General features: G+C 40.7%; 1 protein-coding gene across 2 annotated transcripts in view; it reads left to right on the top strand.

Moving 5' to 3' along the window:
- LOC129764542 (DNA polymerase alpha subunit B) overlaps positions 1–12,058 on the top strand; it is an 87,149-nt gene extending 75,091 nt beyond the window's left edge. The window contains exons 1-4 of one of the 2 annotated variants that reach the window (XM_055763749.1): positions 5,939–6,203; positions 6,477–6,559; positions 10,451–11,777; positions 11,845–12,058. In XM_055763749.1, coding sequence (XP_055619724.1) covers positions 6,063–6,203; positions 6,477–6,559; positions 10,451–11,777; positions 11,845–11,994 — 1,701 coding nt within the window. In that variant the 5' untranslated portion in view covers positions 5,939–6,062 and the 3' untranslated portion in view covers positions 11,995–12,058. Of the gene's footprint in view, positions 1–5,938; positions 6,204–6,476; positions 6,560–10,450; positions 11,778–11,844 lie in introns of those variants that run through there. The other variant, XM_055763741.1, reaches the window with a different exon arrangement.
- Positions 12,059–14,582: the final 2,524 nt, after the last annotated feature.

Raw genomic sequence — 14,582 nt, 5'->3', positions numbered from 1 at the left:
TTATACTCTAGGCAAATATTCTCCTTCGTTTTTCTTCTTTCCCTTAGTTCACGGAGACTTTACATCTTACAATTTCCCCTTCGTTGCTCGTCGATAAGTTGCCCCTTATTGACAGCTCTGTTCGGGAAAGCACACAAATACACAGAACAAATGTATGAGGAAATGGAAATGCTTCTAATTTTCATCGATTTAAACCATATACTGACTATGGGATTGTAATGTATAGCATTTCAAACAAATCTTAGGGAATTTCCGATTCGTTTGGTATGTAAATTGCCAAAATCCGTTCGCGGCAAAAATAGTTATTAACATTAACTTTATTTCATAAAAACGTGACCTGTTTTCTGATTTGGCACCCTTCCTGAAAGACGTAGTTCTACGTCAAAAAACGAAATGTTGTAATAACATGTACTAATTAACGGAAAACTCACTTGTAACAGCCCAATCTTTCGTTCGGTAGGACAAAGTGATCCGCAAAAAACCGCTCTCCGGTGCTGAGCATGCCTAACTCAGCTGTATTAAAGATAACGTCGCAAAATTCGGGAAATAATCGGGAACGAGGGACTGAATCTGGTTCTTCTATTACACAAGTGCAGGTAGAGAGATTTGGATAGCACTCGTTTCCCAAAGTCCTTCCCAAATTATTTAGATAATCCTCCAAATATTCCGGTCATTTCATCATGTTATCAACACTCCACAAGTACTCTGCAGATAGAAATGTATCAGCAGTTCGCCATGTCAAATTTACTCTCCGTAGACTTGGACCTAGAACACAGAGTTCAGTTTATGCTCAAATGACGTAGCTTAGAAGTTGAAAACAATGATCCTCTACTTCCAATGGAAGCTTGATCGCTCACCGTTTATGTAAGTTTCATTTAGAATACATATTTGAGCGAAGCAGTTCGCTGATATGGAAAAATAATCGAAATAACCATTTTATGGATAAATATGGAGTACCTAAAATGAGCGAAAAGTTTAAACATTCTTAAAACTGCAGAACAGATTTCATTTATTTGTGAAAACAGATCTGAATGTGTTTTTAAACAACTTTTGTTTACCGTTCACAAACGTGGACATTTTCGTACCCCCTACCCCCCTAAAGTTGTCCACGTGGTATGTGGACAGCCCCTTAGAACAAGTTACCACATAAGGTTAGAAGTGATAATTTATTGTTAAAGAAGAGAAAAAAATAAAATCTTTGGTGGCAATATAGTTGCCAGTACCCGTTAAAAATATTGTTTTCGCTGCACATGGAACATTATTTCAATATTTCACTTAGCCAGAACCTTCTAAAGGTATCTGGCAATACTCCATTTTTTTTTTGGACAGCTGAAAATGTACGATATTAATTTGGGAGCCATTTTTATGTAACAAACCCACGATTTAAGAGCGCCGACAGAAAATTATGTTCAAATTCGTTGGAAATGCAACAAGTTGAACAGTTTTTCACTGTAAACGTACTATTTAGTAAGATCATGCAGTTTTTTCAATAAAATAAATTGTGTATTTGATAAAAAATTTAATTTTTTTTTCTCTGAAACTCTATATAAAAAAACTGGTTTTTTCGCTGCATTAGAAATATTGCTTTGATTTTTGCATAACCAAAGGCGCAATAAAGTGAATTTACAAGGCGGTGCTGTTGGGGTTAACGGGCAGTGGCAACTATAGTGCCACCAATTTTTTCAACTGTTTCAATAGTTAAAATTTTTTCAAAGGTAAATATGTGTTATTCTTCATGTAAGGGTTATGTTCTCTGAAGTTGGAGATGATTCGTTGCCTAGCTTCCACGTCCCGTTAAAGGGTTAAAAACTGGAACATAATCGCCTAGTTTTGGATTCCCGTGAACCACTCTGTTGTCTTCCTGGCATATTGAAACGGAGGGAAATGGGTACAATAAAACACGGAGCCAACATCCTTGTCAAAAGCGTTCATCATCCTACACATCCTACAACATTTATTGTTTAAAGAGATGATGTATCTGTAGCTGAAATTGCTGTTAATTTTGATGATGATTCAACATAAAAAAGAAGAAGTATTCTTGATTAGTGAGGTTGCCGCATTGTTGACGCAGGCTGGAGGACCGGTGTCATGTCGCTGTGTTTGTCTTGAGATCCCATTTTCAATTACCATAATAGTTTGATCAAATGAATATCGGGGTTTCTATACGATGCTCGGGGTTGCGATACTCGATAAAGATTTTTATCGATGATTTTGCTCTTGAACTGTGTATCGAGCAAAACCGATATGTGTGACATCAGAGAAACTGCCGACTGCTTGCTAGTTGGAGCGAGAATGCAAATCGTTGTCCGTTCATTCGTCAATATCCATTGGCAGCAAAAAATAGTTAATATTTACGTTAAACGTTAAAACTATGGCATAAAAATTTGACATGTTTTTTTTTTATTTGGCACTCTTTCTAAGGGACGTAATCTTGGCGTAGGACTAGTTGATTCAGAGGCAAATATTCTTAAAACTGTTCAAATTTGTCATGATACTGCGTGGGAGTACATGGAAAAATGAAAGGTCAGTCTAGAAGAAACATAACAGTCTTATATTGAAGTCCATTCCGGAGATTCAAAGTGGCATTAGTTGGAAGAACCAGTTTAAATTACAGGAATTATAATTAGTGAGATAAAAATGTGAAGCACATAATATGTTCCAATTGCGAATCGTTGTGGGCTAACATTTTCAGAAAAGGAAAACAAATTACTATATTGAACTAGTTGGACTGAGGCCGAAACGATTTTTTTACGAAAATAAATTTTTGGACAACAGAAAAGACATGGTTAAATGCTATGATAATTGTCAAACAGAACTTCGATCTGAAATTTTACAAATTTAATGATAAATCTTGCAAAAATTATGATAATCTTCTTCGCAAAGTCCTTTCATCATCTAAATATTTGTTCGTCATAGGGAGCTAAGCGGGTACATCTGAGATTGTTTGATTGATAGGATCTATTCTCGGTTTTATTCACTCGATAAAAATTTTCAGAAAATATTAAATAACTGGAGATTTTTGTCCCGCCCAAAATTTGTTTTTTTATATGAATTCTTTTGAACATTCACGTTTCATTGATTGAGCTTCTCAATGGCCTCAATTTCGCTCAAGATTCTTGATTCACTTGAAAGTAACATGTGTCTCCGTTACATGGAATAAATGTTTGATACAGGAAAGTAAACTTTCATTTTAACTTTTATTTTCAAAGAACGTTATTCCATTGTCATTTTGGCTTCACACAAACGGAGCCCGAAGCTTATTTCCCCAAACCAATCCAATTCAATTGAACGAACAACAATGTCATTATAGAACGGTATGAGAATTATTTTCTTCCAACTTTCCCTTAAAGTTTTACAAAAGTTTCCACTATTTTCTCACCTTCACATTGATCCACGGACAGAGACGAATATAACAAAATAAAGCCGGCTCCAATCTGACCTTTCCTTCCTCGAGTTTTGCGCCTACCTGCCAACACATTTGGTTTCCCATTTTTATTTATATAGATAAACTAGCTGACCCGGCAAACTCCGTCCCGCCCAAAATTAGTTTTTTTTTTGTTATCAATACCTTCAAACATTCACGTTTTCTTACTAAGCGCAAGTTCATGGGTCCAATCGCAGAACTGTTCATTGATTGATCTTCTAATCGACCCCGTTGAATTTACCTTTTACTATAAAATTCCTAGTATTTCTACCAAAACCCCCTTCCCCTCAGAGAGAGGGGAGGAGCGTCTGTTTACCACATAAACGTTTCGTGCCCCCTAGAACATACACATGCCAAATTCGGCTCCATTTGCTTGATTAATTTTCGATTTATACGGAAACTTGTGTTTCATTTGTATGGCATTTGTATGGACATCAATCGGTTGTCAGACATTTTTCTTTCGATTGAGAAAGTCTACTGTCTGCTAGTTGGAGCGAGATTGTGACTTGAATAATAAAGATCATGGTTTTAATAATCTTCTTGAATGGCGCTAACGTGCCCAGTGGAACTTTTACCGTCTCGACCTAGTCATTAACTAGCGTCATTTTAATTAGTACTTTGTTGAGACGCTTCGAATGCACATACCCGGCATTATATTGTGCACGCTGATTTGAATTCTTCTTCTTGAATGGCGTTAATGTTCCCTGTGGAACTTTTGCCGTCTCAACGTATTCATTAACTAGCGTCGTTCATTAATACTTGGTTGAGATTTCTATGCCGAATAACACGCCTTGAATATACTGTAAAGTGGCAAGCTCTATAATACGCGTGACCACAGTGCAAGCCGGAAGAATTTTCTTTGACGAAAAATTTGAATTATAAAGGACGAATTTCATGCCAACTCTTCTTATGAGCTGGTAACACCATCTCAAATAGCAGTGCAACATTGTGGGTGTAAAGACATTAGTCATTTAAGCAACTTCGCATACTTGAAATATAAAAAAAAAGAATTAGACTACTTTTTGAAAAGGACCAAAGTTTTTTTTCTAATTTTTTTTTTACAAAAATTTATAACTCAAAACTATAACACACTGAAATCGCTTTTTACGCGGTTTATTTTTATATTATTTCTATGCGGATTTCTGAATTTACGCGGTGTTGAAACCGCGAAATATCTAGTAGACTGTAGAAGATTCCGTTGTTCACCAATTGCGAGTCTAGGTAGGCGCTATGAAAAACGTCAATTATTGGAGTAATTTTTTTCTCAGTTGAATACACGTGTGAGCGAAGATTTCAGTAGAACTGAAGGCGACAGGCGTACAGGCCCAAAAGCAATCTATACCCGTGCCGGAGAAGATACAACCAGACTTAGTGAAAAAACTAAAAATGTAAGAATTAGGTGATAATTTATATGAACATTATTTAAAAAATAAATATGTTTTAGCTTTGAGCGCATTAGAGGAAATCCGCTACAGAGAAGTTTTTTCTCGGCCATTGCAGTCCAAACACGCGCTCTTTTTTTTTTCACGCGGTTTTCGAAATTCACGGGGTTGTTTTACGCGGCCCATATCAACCGAGTAAAAAGTTGTTTCCAGTGTAAACAGATTTAATGTGCTAATTGACGTGACTTTTCACGAAATAAGTTTGTATAGGTACTGATTATTAGCAACAAGTTCGTAATGAGAGATTCTTTCAAATGCAATCTGGCGCACTTTTCTAAGCTTCAGATCTCGCTCTGTGAGCGTGCGTGCATTATTTTCCGACCAATTATTTTTTTTCTGTTCACCAATTTAATAACATTTTGTCATTTTTCTTAATGTATATAATAAATTTATCTCATATCACGTATCCATTATACAACAACTTCGAGCACGCTTCATAATGCACTTACGGCTTCCGTTTTTCAGATAAGCTGGTACAACGTACAACAATTTTTTATATAGGGGCATGATTTATCGATAAACTCAAAAATCTAATGGTGGTACCATATAACATTCTTTCGATTCTCATCGTCAATTAATGGGGGTGATGTCAAAACAATCATCTTTGAAATATGTGCACAGAAAAGTCGGCGGCGCGCGTTGTTTATTCGTGAATCTATCCCCTCGAACCTCGAAGTTGATATCTCTCTAGCTTGTATCAGCACAAAAAAATGAACTCCATTCATCATTATTTCGCACGGTTGATCCGGGCGGCACGAACCACAAAGCCGCGCGCGTGGATGATGATGGCGGCGGCGGTGGTGACCAGGAAGTGCAAACGAGTTGAAAATCCTGTGCTGGACCGAGCGTCGTACGAAGAAAGAAAGCTAGACTGTGAAGATCGGAGTGAGTGAGCGTTGAAACAAAGAACCATTTGAACACTCTCTCTGTGGAGCAACGGGCGGAGTTCGCGGCGCAGTGATAATAATTGAACTCAATTTTCGTCGGCGCGCATGTATCTGGTGCACGGTTTCCAGTTGTAATATCGCTTCGTGACTAGATTACATGCTCGTCTATGAAGTTGGGATCGGGCAACGAAGAGAACGCGCGAAAGAAAGCGGCCGAATTGGTGTGCAGCAGCCGCAGCATCTCTGGTGAAGATTATTCGGGCTTAACGAATGTGCGACGAACGTTGTGCAGAGAAGAAGCAAAAATGAATGGCAGATCTCGGAGTGAAGTTTGTGTTTTTTTTTGCCGCGGAACGAACAAAGTGGAGATCGGGCTTCAATGACAGTGTGCATATTTTGTCGACGGATTGCACGGAAAAGTGGATACTTTTCCTGGGAAAATTGCGCAGGGTAAAATTTATTTGAAAGTACTGCTGTGCCGGGTATAGCGGGAAGAGAGGAATAAATGCATAGTTGAGTTGTGAAATAATTGGTTGTTTGTAGGAAATCATGACTGAAATGCATCAACCGTTTGTAATTCATGATGACGGTGCAGTTGGCGTCGCACGACGTGTAGATGGCATTGGTTACGGGTTAGGGGTGTTCAGATTCAAATTCAAATCGTAAATCTTGATTTCAAAAAAATTACAATTTCTAAACAGATGCCTTTATTTTTCTTTACAGGCTAAAAAGACGGTATCCCGTTTACACGCCCACACTCCGGATCGCAACAAGGCCCAATTTTCCCCCGCTAGCTATTCTCCGATGTAAGATTCATATTACTATTTTGACACATCGTTTTTTTTTCCCAAAATATATTTTTTATTGAGGCACATGTGGCGTTAGCCTGACGGGGCCGGGAGTCCAATATTTTGACAATTTTTGTCTAACAACTATGTTAGTAATATGTAACCAATTACTCGCGGTTGGCTCGAGGTTAGTATTACAAAGATTCTCATAATTGGGATGTTGCAGTCTCCAGTACTATGTATGTGTGGCCGACACGGGATCTTCCTATTGGGGTGCAACTGACCATTGATCAGCGACGCCCCCCTAGTCTGTACCTCATATCAATCGTGGTGTATCTCTCTTAACTCGAGGAATCCAGGGTAGAATGGTCACTGGGCGGTACAATCTTCAGCTCATGTAGAGTTGTCATGAGCGGTACAACCTTTGGCTCTTGTTGAATCATCAGTGGACTGCACAACCTTTGGCCCGTGTATCTGTAAAGAGTGTGTGTGTATGTATTGCCGCGACTAAGTAAAAGTTTATAGATCGGATAGGAGGGATATGAAACAGGGACACAACGAAGGAAACATCATTAAACGTTGACATCGGCGTTTCTGAGGAACAGGTATAGATGAAGCTTAAGATCAGGATGACGGCTACCTAAGATATTCCGGACGGGGATATCCGATTGTGTGCCTTTTGCTCTCAGTGCTCTAGAGAGCTGAGAGCGAGCAGCATGGAACCGGATACACGACCAGACAACATGCTCGATGTCGTGGTAGCCATCGCCACAATCACAAAGATTGTTTGCTGCGAGCCCAATGCAATAGAGATGCGCGTTTAGGTTGTAGTGATTGGACATAAGCCGAGATATCACGCGAATGAAATCACGACCTACATTCAATCCCTTGAACCATGCCCTCGTCGAGACCTTAGGGATAATCGTGTGTAACCAGCGACCGAACTCATCTCCACTCCACATGCGCTGCCAACTTACGAGCATATACTGACGAGGAATGTGGAAAAATTCATTATAAGCAATTTGCCTTCCAAAAAGAGTGCCTTCTAAAGCGCCCACCCTAGCTAGCGAGTCCGCTTTCTCATTCCCCGGAATCGAGCAATGAGAGGGAACCCATGCTAAGGTAATCTTGAAAAATTTTTCGACCAAAACACTCAATAGATGTCTTATTCTTGTTAGGAAATAAGATGAGCGTTTATCAACCTTCATTGAACGAATTGCCTCTATTGAGCTGAGACTGTCTGAAAAAATAAAATAATGGTCGATGGGCAATGTTTCAATGATCCCTAGTGCGTTGTATATCGCACCCAGTTCAGCGACATACACGGAACAAGGATCTTTGAGTTTGAAAGAGGCACTGGAATTTTCATTGAAGATGCCGAAGCCAGTGGACCCGTTTATGAATGAACCGTCAGTAAAGAACATTTTATCAGATCTAACTTTCCCATATTCTGCCGAAAATATCTCCGGAATAGAATCGGAGCGTAGATGATCTGGGATTCCATGGATCTTTTGTCGCATGGACAGATCAAAATTGACAGAGGAATTGCAAAAGTATGGGAAGCAAACTTGGTTGGAGATGCCTGGTGAAGGGTGCATATCGTGGTTAAGGTACTCATGGTATAAAGACATAAAACTTGACTGAGGAATCAGTTGGAGTAGATTTTCGAAGTTATCAATCACCAATGGATTCATGATCTTGCAACGGATGAGAAATCTGTAGTAGAATTCTGTGAACCGAAGAGTAAGCGGGGGTACTCCTGCCAAAACTTCGAGACTCATCGTATGTGTCGAATGCAAACACCCCATGGCTAAACGCAAGCAACGATATTGTATCCTCTCCAGCTTGAGAATATGAATCCTGGCAGCTGATCGGAAGCAAAAACTGTCATATTCTAACACCGATAATATCATTGTTTTGTACAGCTGAATAAGGTCTCCTGGATGGGCGCCCCACCATGTTCCGGTTATTGTTTGGAGAATATTGATTCTTTGCTGGCATTTCTGTTTCAAATACGCAATGTGTCTCCCCCAGGTACACTCAGAATCAAAATATACACCCAGGTAATTGAAAACCATAGAGTGTTGGATCGTTTTGCCGGATAGTTGAAGCTGGAATTGGGCGGGTTCGTGCTTCCTAGAAAAAACGACCATTTCAGTTTTCTCCGCAGAGAATTCGATACCCAGTTTGAGGGCCCACGTGAACAGATTGTTCAGGGTATCTTGCAACGACTTCTGCAGAACGACGGGATTAGTACCCGTGATGGAACTAACTCCATCGTCTGCAAGTTGTCTCAGCGTGCAGTCTCTAGTTAGACAATCATCCATATCATTGACGTAAAAACTGTACAAGAGGGGGGCCCATAAGGCAGGAGCCTTGTGGTAGGCCCATAAAACTGTAACGAGAATATTTCGAGCTGCCATGAGAGACAGTCATGTGCTTTTCTGACAGTAAATTTCCCTGGACATTTCCAAGAAATCCATGGAAATTCTCTCAGAGACGCTTCATAATCGTGGACTTTCACCAATTCTGAATAATTTCTTGTACAAATGAGTACAAAAGAGTGCACCCGTGGCCGAGTGGTTAGCGTCTCACATTGTCATGCCGGGTGTTCGGGTTCGATTCCCGTTCTGGCCGGAGAATTTTTCGTCAAGGAAATTTCCTTCGACTTGCACTGTGGTCACGCGTATTCAAGAGCTTGCCCCTCGGAATACATTCAAGGCGTGTTATTTGGCTTAAGATCTCAACTAAGTATTAATAAATGACGCTAATTAATGTATACGTTGAGACGGCAAAAGTTCCACAGGGAACGTTAACGTCATTCAAGAAGAAGAAGAAAGTCCACGATTATGAAGCTTCTCTGAGAGAATTTCCATGGATTTCCAGGAAATATCCAAGAAAATAGAAGCCATTTGTTCTTTACGAGCAAATGCAATTTGAATTTCAGACGATAACAGCGCGAAACAATCTTTCGTCCCTTTACCCCGGCGGAAGCCAAACTGCGTGTTTGACAGCAAATTGTTCGTTTCGACCCACTTGTCCAAACGAAGTAGAATCATTTTCTCTAACAATTTACGAATACAGGATAACATTGCAATCGGCCTATACGAATTGTGATCGTAAGCCGGCTTGTTGGGTTTTCGTATGGCTATCTCTCTCACTTGTCTCCAGTCATGCGGGACAAAATTCAGCTCCAGAAACTTGTTGAACAAGTTCAGCAAACGCTGTTTTGCTAAGTCGAGAAGATTCTTCAACAAGTTGAATTTAATCTTGTCCGACCCCGGAGCTGAATTGTTACATGAGAGAAGGGCAATTGAGAATTCCACCATCGAAAAATTCTCATAATCGCTTTGAAGTGGAATGTCGCGTACGACGTTTTGTGCAGGAACGGTGTCGGGGCAAACCTTCCTTGCAAAGTTAAAAATCCAACGGTCAGAGTATTCCTCACTTTCATTGGTATGGTTCCAGCCACGCATTCTCCTAGCCGTATTCCAAAGAGTGCTCATAGCGGTCTCCCTTGACAAACCATTGACGAACTTCCGCCAATATCCACGCTTTTTTGCTTTAATCAGACCTTTTAGTTTGGCTTCTAGAGCTTGGTACTTTCGAAACCATTCCACTAGTCCAGTTTTCCGGAATTTTTTGAAAGCGGATGATTTTTCAAGGTAAACCTTTGAACACTCCTTGTCCCACTAAAGTGATGGAGGACGACGTCGGAAAGTGGTAGCAGGAACACGTTTCTTTTGAGCTTGAAGTGCGCTTTCGTAAATCAAACTCGATATAAAGTTATACTCTTCGAGTGGAGGAAGTTCATGCATTGAAACAAGTGCTTCAGATATTGTTTCTGCAAATTTTCTCCAGTCAATATTTGACACATCGTTGTTTAATAAAATTTTCCTTTTCACACAGCTCTGCATCGAAGAAAGCGGATGCCGACGGGCCAAACAACTCCGGAAATGTGGTGTACACCTTCGGTAACGCTTCGCTTCTCAAACAAACCACCTGGTCAACACGTGATACTACCAGCTCCACTAGCGGTAAACGCCCCCTCTCAATTGAAGTTCGCACATTCAAGGGGACTCAGCTAACACCGGAAGAGGATAACACCGGCAAAGAATTGCCAAACTGTTTAGGTAACGAGTGTAAGTACATGTACGATTCGAGCTATGACCGGGTGTTGATTCTCGGGGATAGAATCTACGAAGGAGGCAGGGAGATTTGCCAGGGAATTCGCGATCTGAGAAGACAGCGGCTTTTGATGAAGCTGATAGGTCTTGCTGAAGGGAACGAGGAGGACTCGATTCCAAAGGATGACCGAGAAGCGTGCGTGGTCGAGGAAGTGGCTATTCATCACGTGGATTATCCCAGTACCGAACTGATAACCGTCATGGGAAGGATTGTCACTCACCCCGAGCGAAAAACCGATCGCATTGCGATTGTCGATTTCGATGAAATGACGCTACGATACACAAAGCTAGACCTCAGCAAAGTGAAATCATGGTCACTATTCCCGGGACAGACCGTTGTGTTGGAGGGTATAAATCCACGTGGAAATGCATTCGAGGTTGCAACTATACACACCCAGAGAAAGCTTGAGAAACCGCTGAACCCCATACATTTGGAGAAGGGAATCAGCATGGTGATTGGCAGCGCGCCGTTCACCGACAAGGACGATTTGCTGTACGAGAAACTGTCCGATTTGCTAGCATACTGTAGCGAAAACAGCCCAGATGTACTCATTCTTACGGGCCCATTCGGAGACGCTAGTAGCCCACTGTTCAGCACGATCGCTGAACCTTTCGAGGAGTACTTCGAGAAGATCATAACCAACATCATGCAGTCGGTTCCTCCCAGCACCGAAGTTTTCATCGTATCCAATCACGACGACATCGTGTCGATGTTTGTCTACCCATCATTCCCGCACAAAATCAACAAATATTTCAAGAACCTCCACTTCTTGCCGGATCCTTGTGTTCTATCGATCAATGGGGTCGAAATCGGCGTCACCACCGTGGACGTCATCAAGGATCTAGCCGATGCGGAGCTCAGTGAGAATCCCATTGGTGACAAGATAAAGCGAGCCTTCAAGTACCTGTTCTACCACAAAACGTTCTACCCGTTGAATCCGCCGCCGGAGTACCTTCCGCTGGATGTGGATCTACTGAATGAGTTTGGAAAACTGCCACGCATCCCGAATATGATGATTTGTCCCGGTGACCTGAAGTGCTATGTGAGGGTATGTATAAAACTGTCCAATTAGATAGCAATGCACCAAACATAACTTTTTTTTCCTTAACCAACAGGACGTCGATGGTTGTGTTTGTATCAATCCGGGACATCTGGTAGACCATGCGACTGGTGAGGGTACCTTTGCCCGTGTAGTTGTCTATCCACCCGAGTCGTCGAGTATAACGGTGTTCAATTTCACGGTTAGCCAAGTCGTCAAATCCTAGATGCGGTGCACATTTTTTTTATGTTCTGTTTGCAAACAATATTATTTTCACTTTTTTATTATAATACGTGCTACTATTGTTTCAAGAAAGAAATCCTCCCTGTTGGCTAAAAGTAAAGATCTTGAATGGGTTTAAAACTGGGAACTAAGCGAAATATGGACCTCAAATGGCGACGGAACCTATAGATAACCAGCCCTATTCAGTATTCCGACGGATTTCCAGTTCATTCGAAATCGTTATTTCGTTCGAATTATAATTTCGCATTCCCTATTTCGAACGTTTGGTCCATTTAATGTTCGAAGAGAAACAGATCGAACGAAATTCAAAAAGCACTCGAACGGAATACAGAATGGAATTTTATCAAGTCGTTCGAAATATTTCGAATCGATCGAAATACAGAATAAGGGTCAACATCTTGCAACTTGTTACTAGTTTTTGCCTCCCCCTATGTAACAATAAGTGACGCAAAACAAAACCCGCTCCCCCTCGTGTTACGTAACGCTAACATAATCCGTGCACAAAATCAAAGCCGTTTGAAAAATTTTCATAACATTCTAGATTTTATTGAATAATGAAAGTATCAATGTAGAAAATCAGTCATCTGCCCGGGTCGGAATCAGAGGTACTTCGAATGAAGTTCGGCAAGTTCATAGAATTTCGAACAGAGGAAGAAAATTAATACTCCAATCTGTTGGGGTTGGTGCTTTCAATCTAGTGTTTGGCTGAGAGGAACAGGAGCTGGTATAAACTGATGTTGATTTATACAAAAATAACTGTTCGTTTTCAGCGTTTCGAGACTGAATCGAGCATCGAGATTTGTTACCTTTTGTCTTAACAAAAAGGTATCTTTCTTAGGAATTCCAAAAATACGCTCCTCTTGGCCTCCTCTTGGATCTCGGAAATGGCGCCACCAACCGTACTTCTAGTAGCGTCAAATGAAAAGTGTCATAGCACTGACAATTTCAACGCATGATGACCATTTTCTTGCTCCCTATATTCCAGCGTTTTGGCGGCAGGTAGATCCAGTACGAAAAATGAGCTAAATGTTCTTTTAGATCAGGGATTCTCAAACTATTTTGAGCACAAGGGCGACCACTTTGAGAAACCCTGTTTTAGACAATGGGAAATTACACAACTAGGCTATTTCGATTACTTATAACTCTTCAAAACAAGCTATTAAAATTGGATTTACCTGATGCTTGTATTAGGTGCACCGGTAAGTTTCTTCGTCTTCACGACAGATGGCGTAACTTGATTATTATTCCAGTGAATCAAATTTCCAGTCATTCGTTGGAAAGCTACTGTCATTGCGCATCTTTGAAAAAAAAAGTTGAAGCGTAAACAACATAGTTTTGACGTAGGACTACGTCTAACCGGAAGATATAGGGGGTGAAATGGAAATCTAGACACTGAACAAGTAGGAAAAAATGCAAGATTTGGAACGCTTATAACTCGAGCATTTCTCAATAGATCGCAAAGGTTTTTGCATCAATTGATAGGAAATATATCTACGCATCTATCATAACGAATAACATTTCATTTTTCTGGAGATAAATAATTGAATAATTGTGAAATATCAAGCATTGTCAAAATACACTATGTGCCCATTTTTGATTGGTCCATTTTGTGCTCCTCAAATCGTACCGACCAAAACGGGCAACCAGAGCAGCAGCGAAATAGAATGAAGCACGATTGGAAAGGAAGAAGAAAAAAATGAACGAAACATTGGTCGCAGTCTCACACATGCGTAATTCTCGAGTCAGCCAGTCAGCTTAAAAATCCCCGCTCCGCTGCCGTAACGATCATTCTCATTCAAACCGTACACCACATCGGTTCGCATCACAACAAATCAACAAACCAACCCAAGCAGCCATGTCTGGACATGGTAAAGGAGGAAAAGTGGAGGGAAAGGCAAAATCCCGCTCGAACCGTGTTGATCTGGAGTTCCCCGCAAGGGTAGCTAGGCCGAGCGCGTTAGTACCAGTGCAGCAGTCCATCTAGCCGGCGTTATATAGTTTCGGCCGCCGAAGTGATCGAGTTAGCTGGCAAAGCTGCTCGCGACAATAAGAAAACCCGCATTCGGAACAGACCACATTCAGTTCGGTGGACATCAAGACAACAGGCAGTTGCAGCGAGTGGCGAGTGGCAAACGCAATCGCAAAACGGCATCAGGTAGCAGAAGAAAAAAGTTTGTTCTTTATACAAATCCAGAACAAGGCGGCATCGAGGGCGTTCGAAATGGTTTTTTTTCAAAACCACGAGTACTAAGTTTTCTAAATTGGAACCATTCCATAAAACAAGGCGCTTTTCAGGGCCATTAAACCTTCCAAAACAGAGTTTAGGAAATACAGTTCAATGCTTTCTAAAACAATATCCATAATAATAATAAAACACAAATTGATTTTTTCATAATTTGTTTGCCAGGATATGATGAGTATGTGAATTTGGCAGTTGTTCTGAGCTTATTGATTTTCACCAATTCTTAAATTGCTTCTAGATTGAAAGTACAGAAATTTACACTTATCTCGACATTTAGCTAATTGGACGGACATGTAATGCGACATATTTAGTTGGACATTTTTGTAAAC

The sequence above is a fragment of the Toxorhynchites rutilus genome, chromosome 1 (assembly GCF_029784135.1).
Source record: "Toxorhynchites rutilus septentrionalis strain SRP chromosome 1, ASM2978413v1, whole genome shotgun sequence".
Classification (NCBI taxonomy): Eukaryota; Metazoa; Arthropoda; class Insecta; order Diptera; family Culicidae; genus Toxorhynchites; species Toxorhynchites rutilus.
The sequence above is the reverse complement of the archived record's forward strand: the minus strand, read 5'-3'. Positions and strand labels throughout refer to the sequence as shown.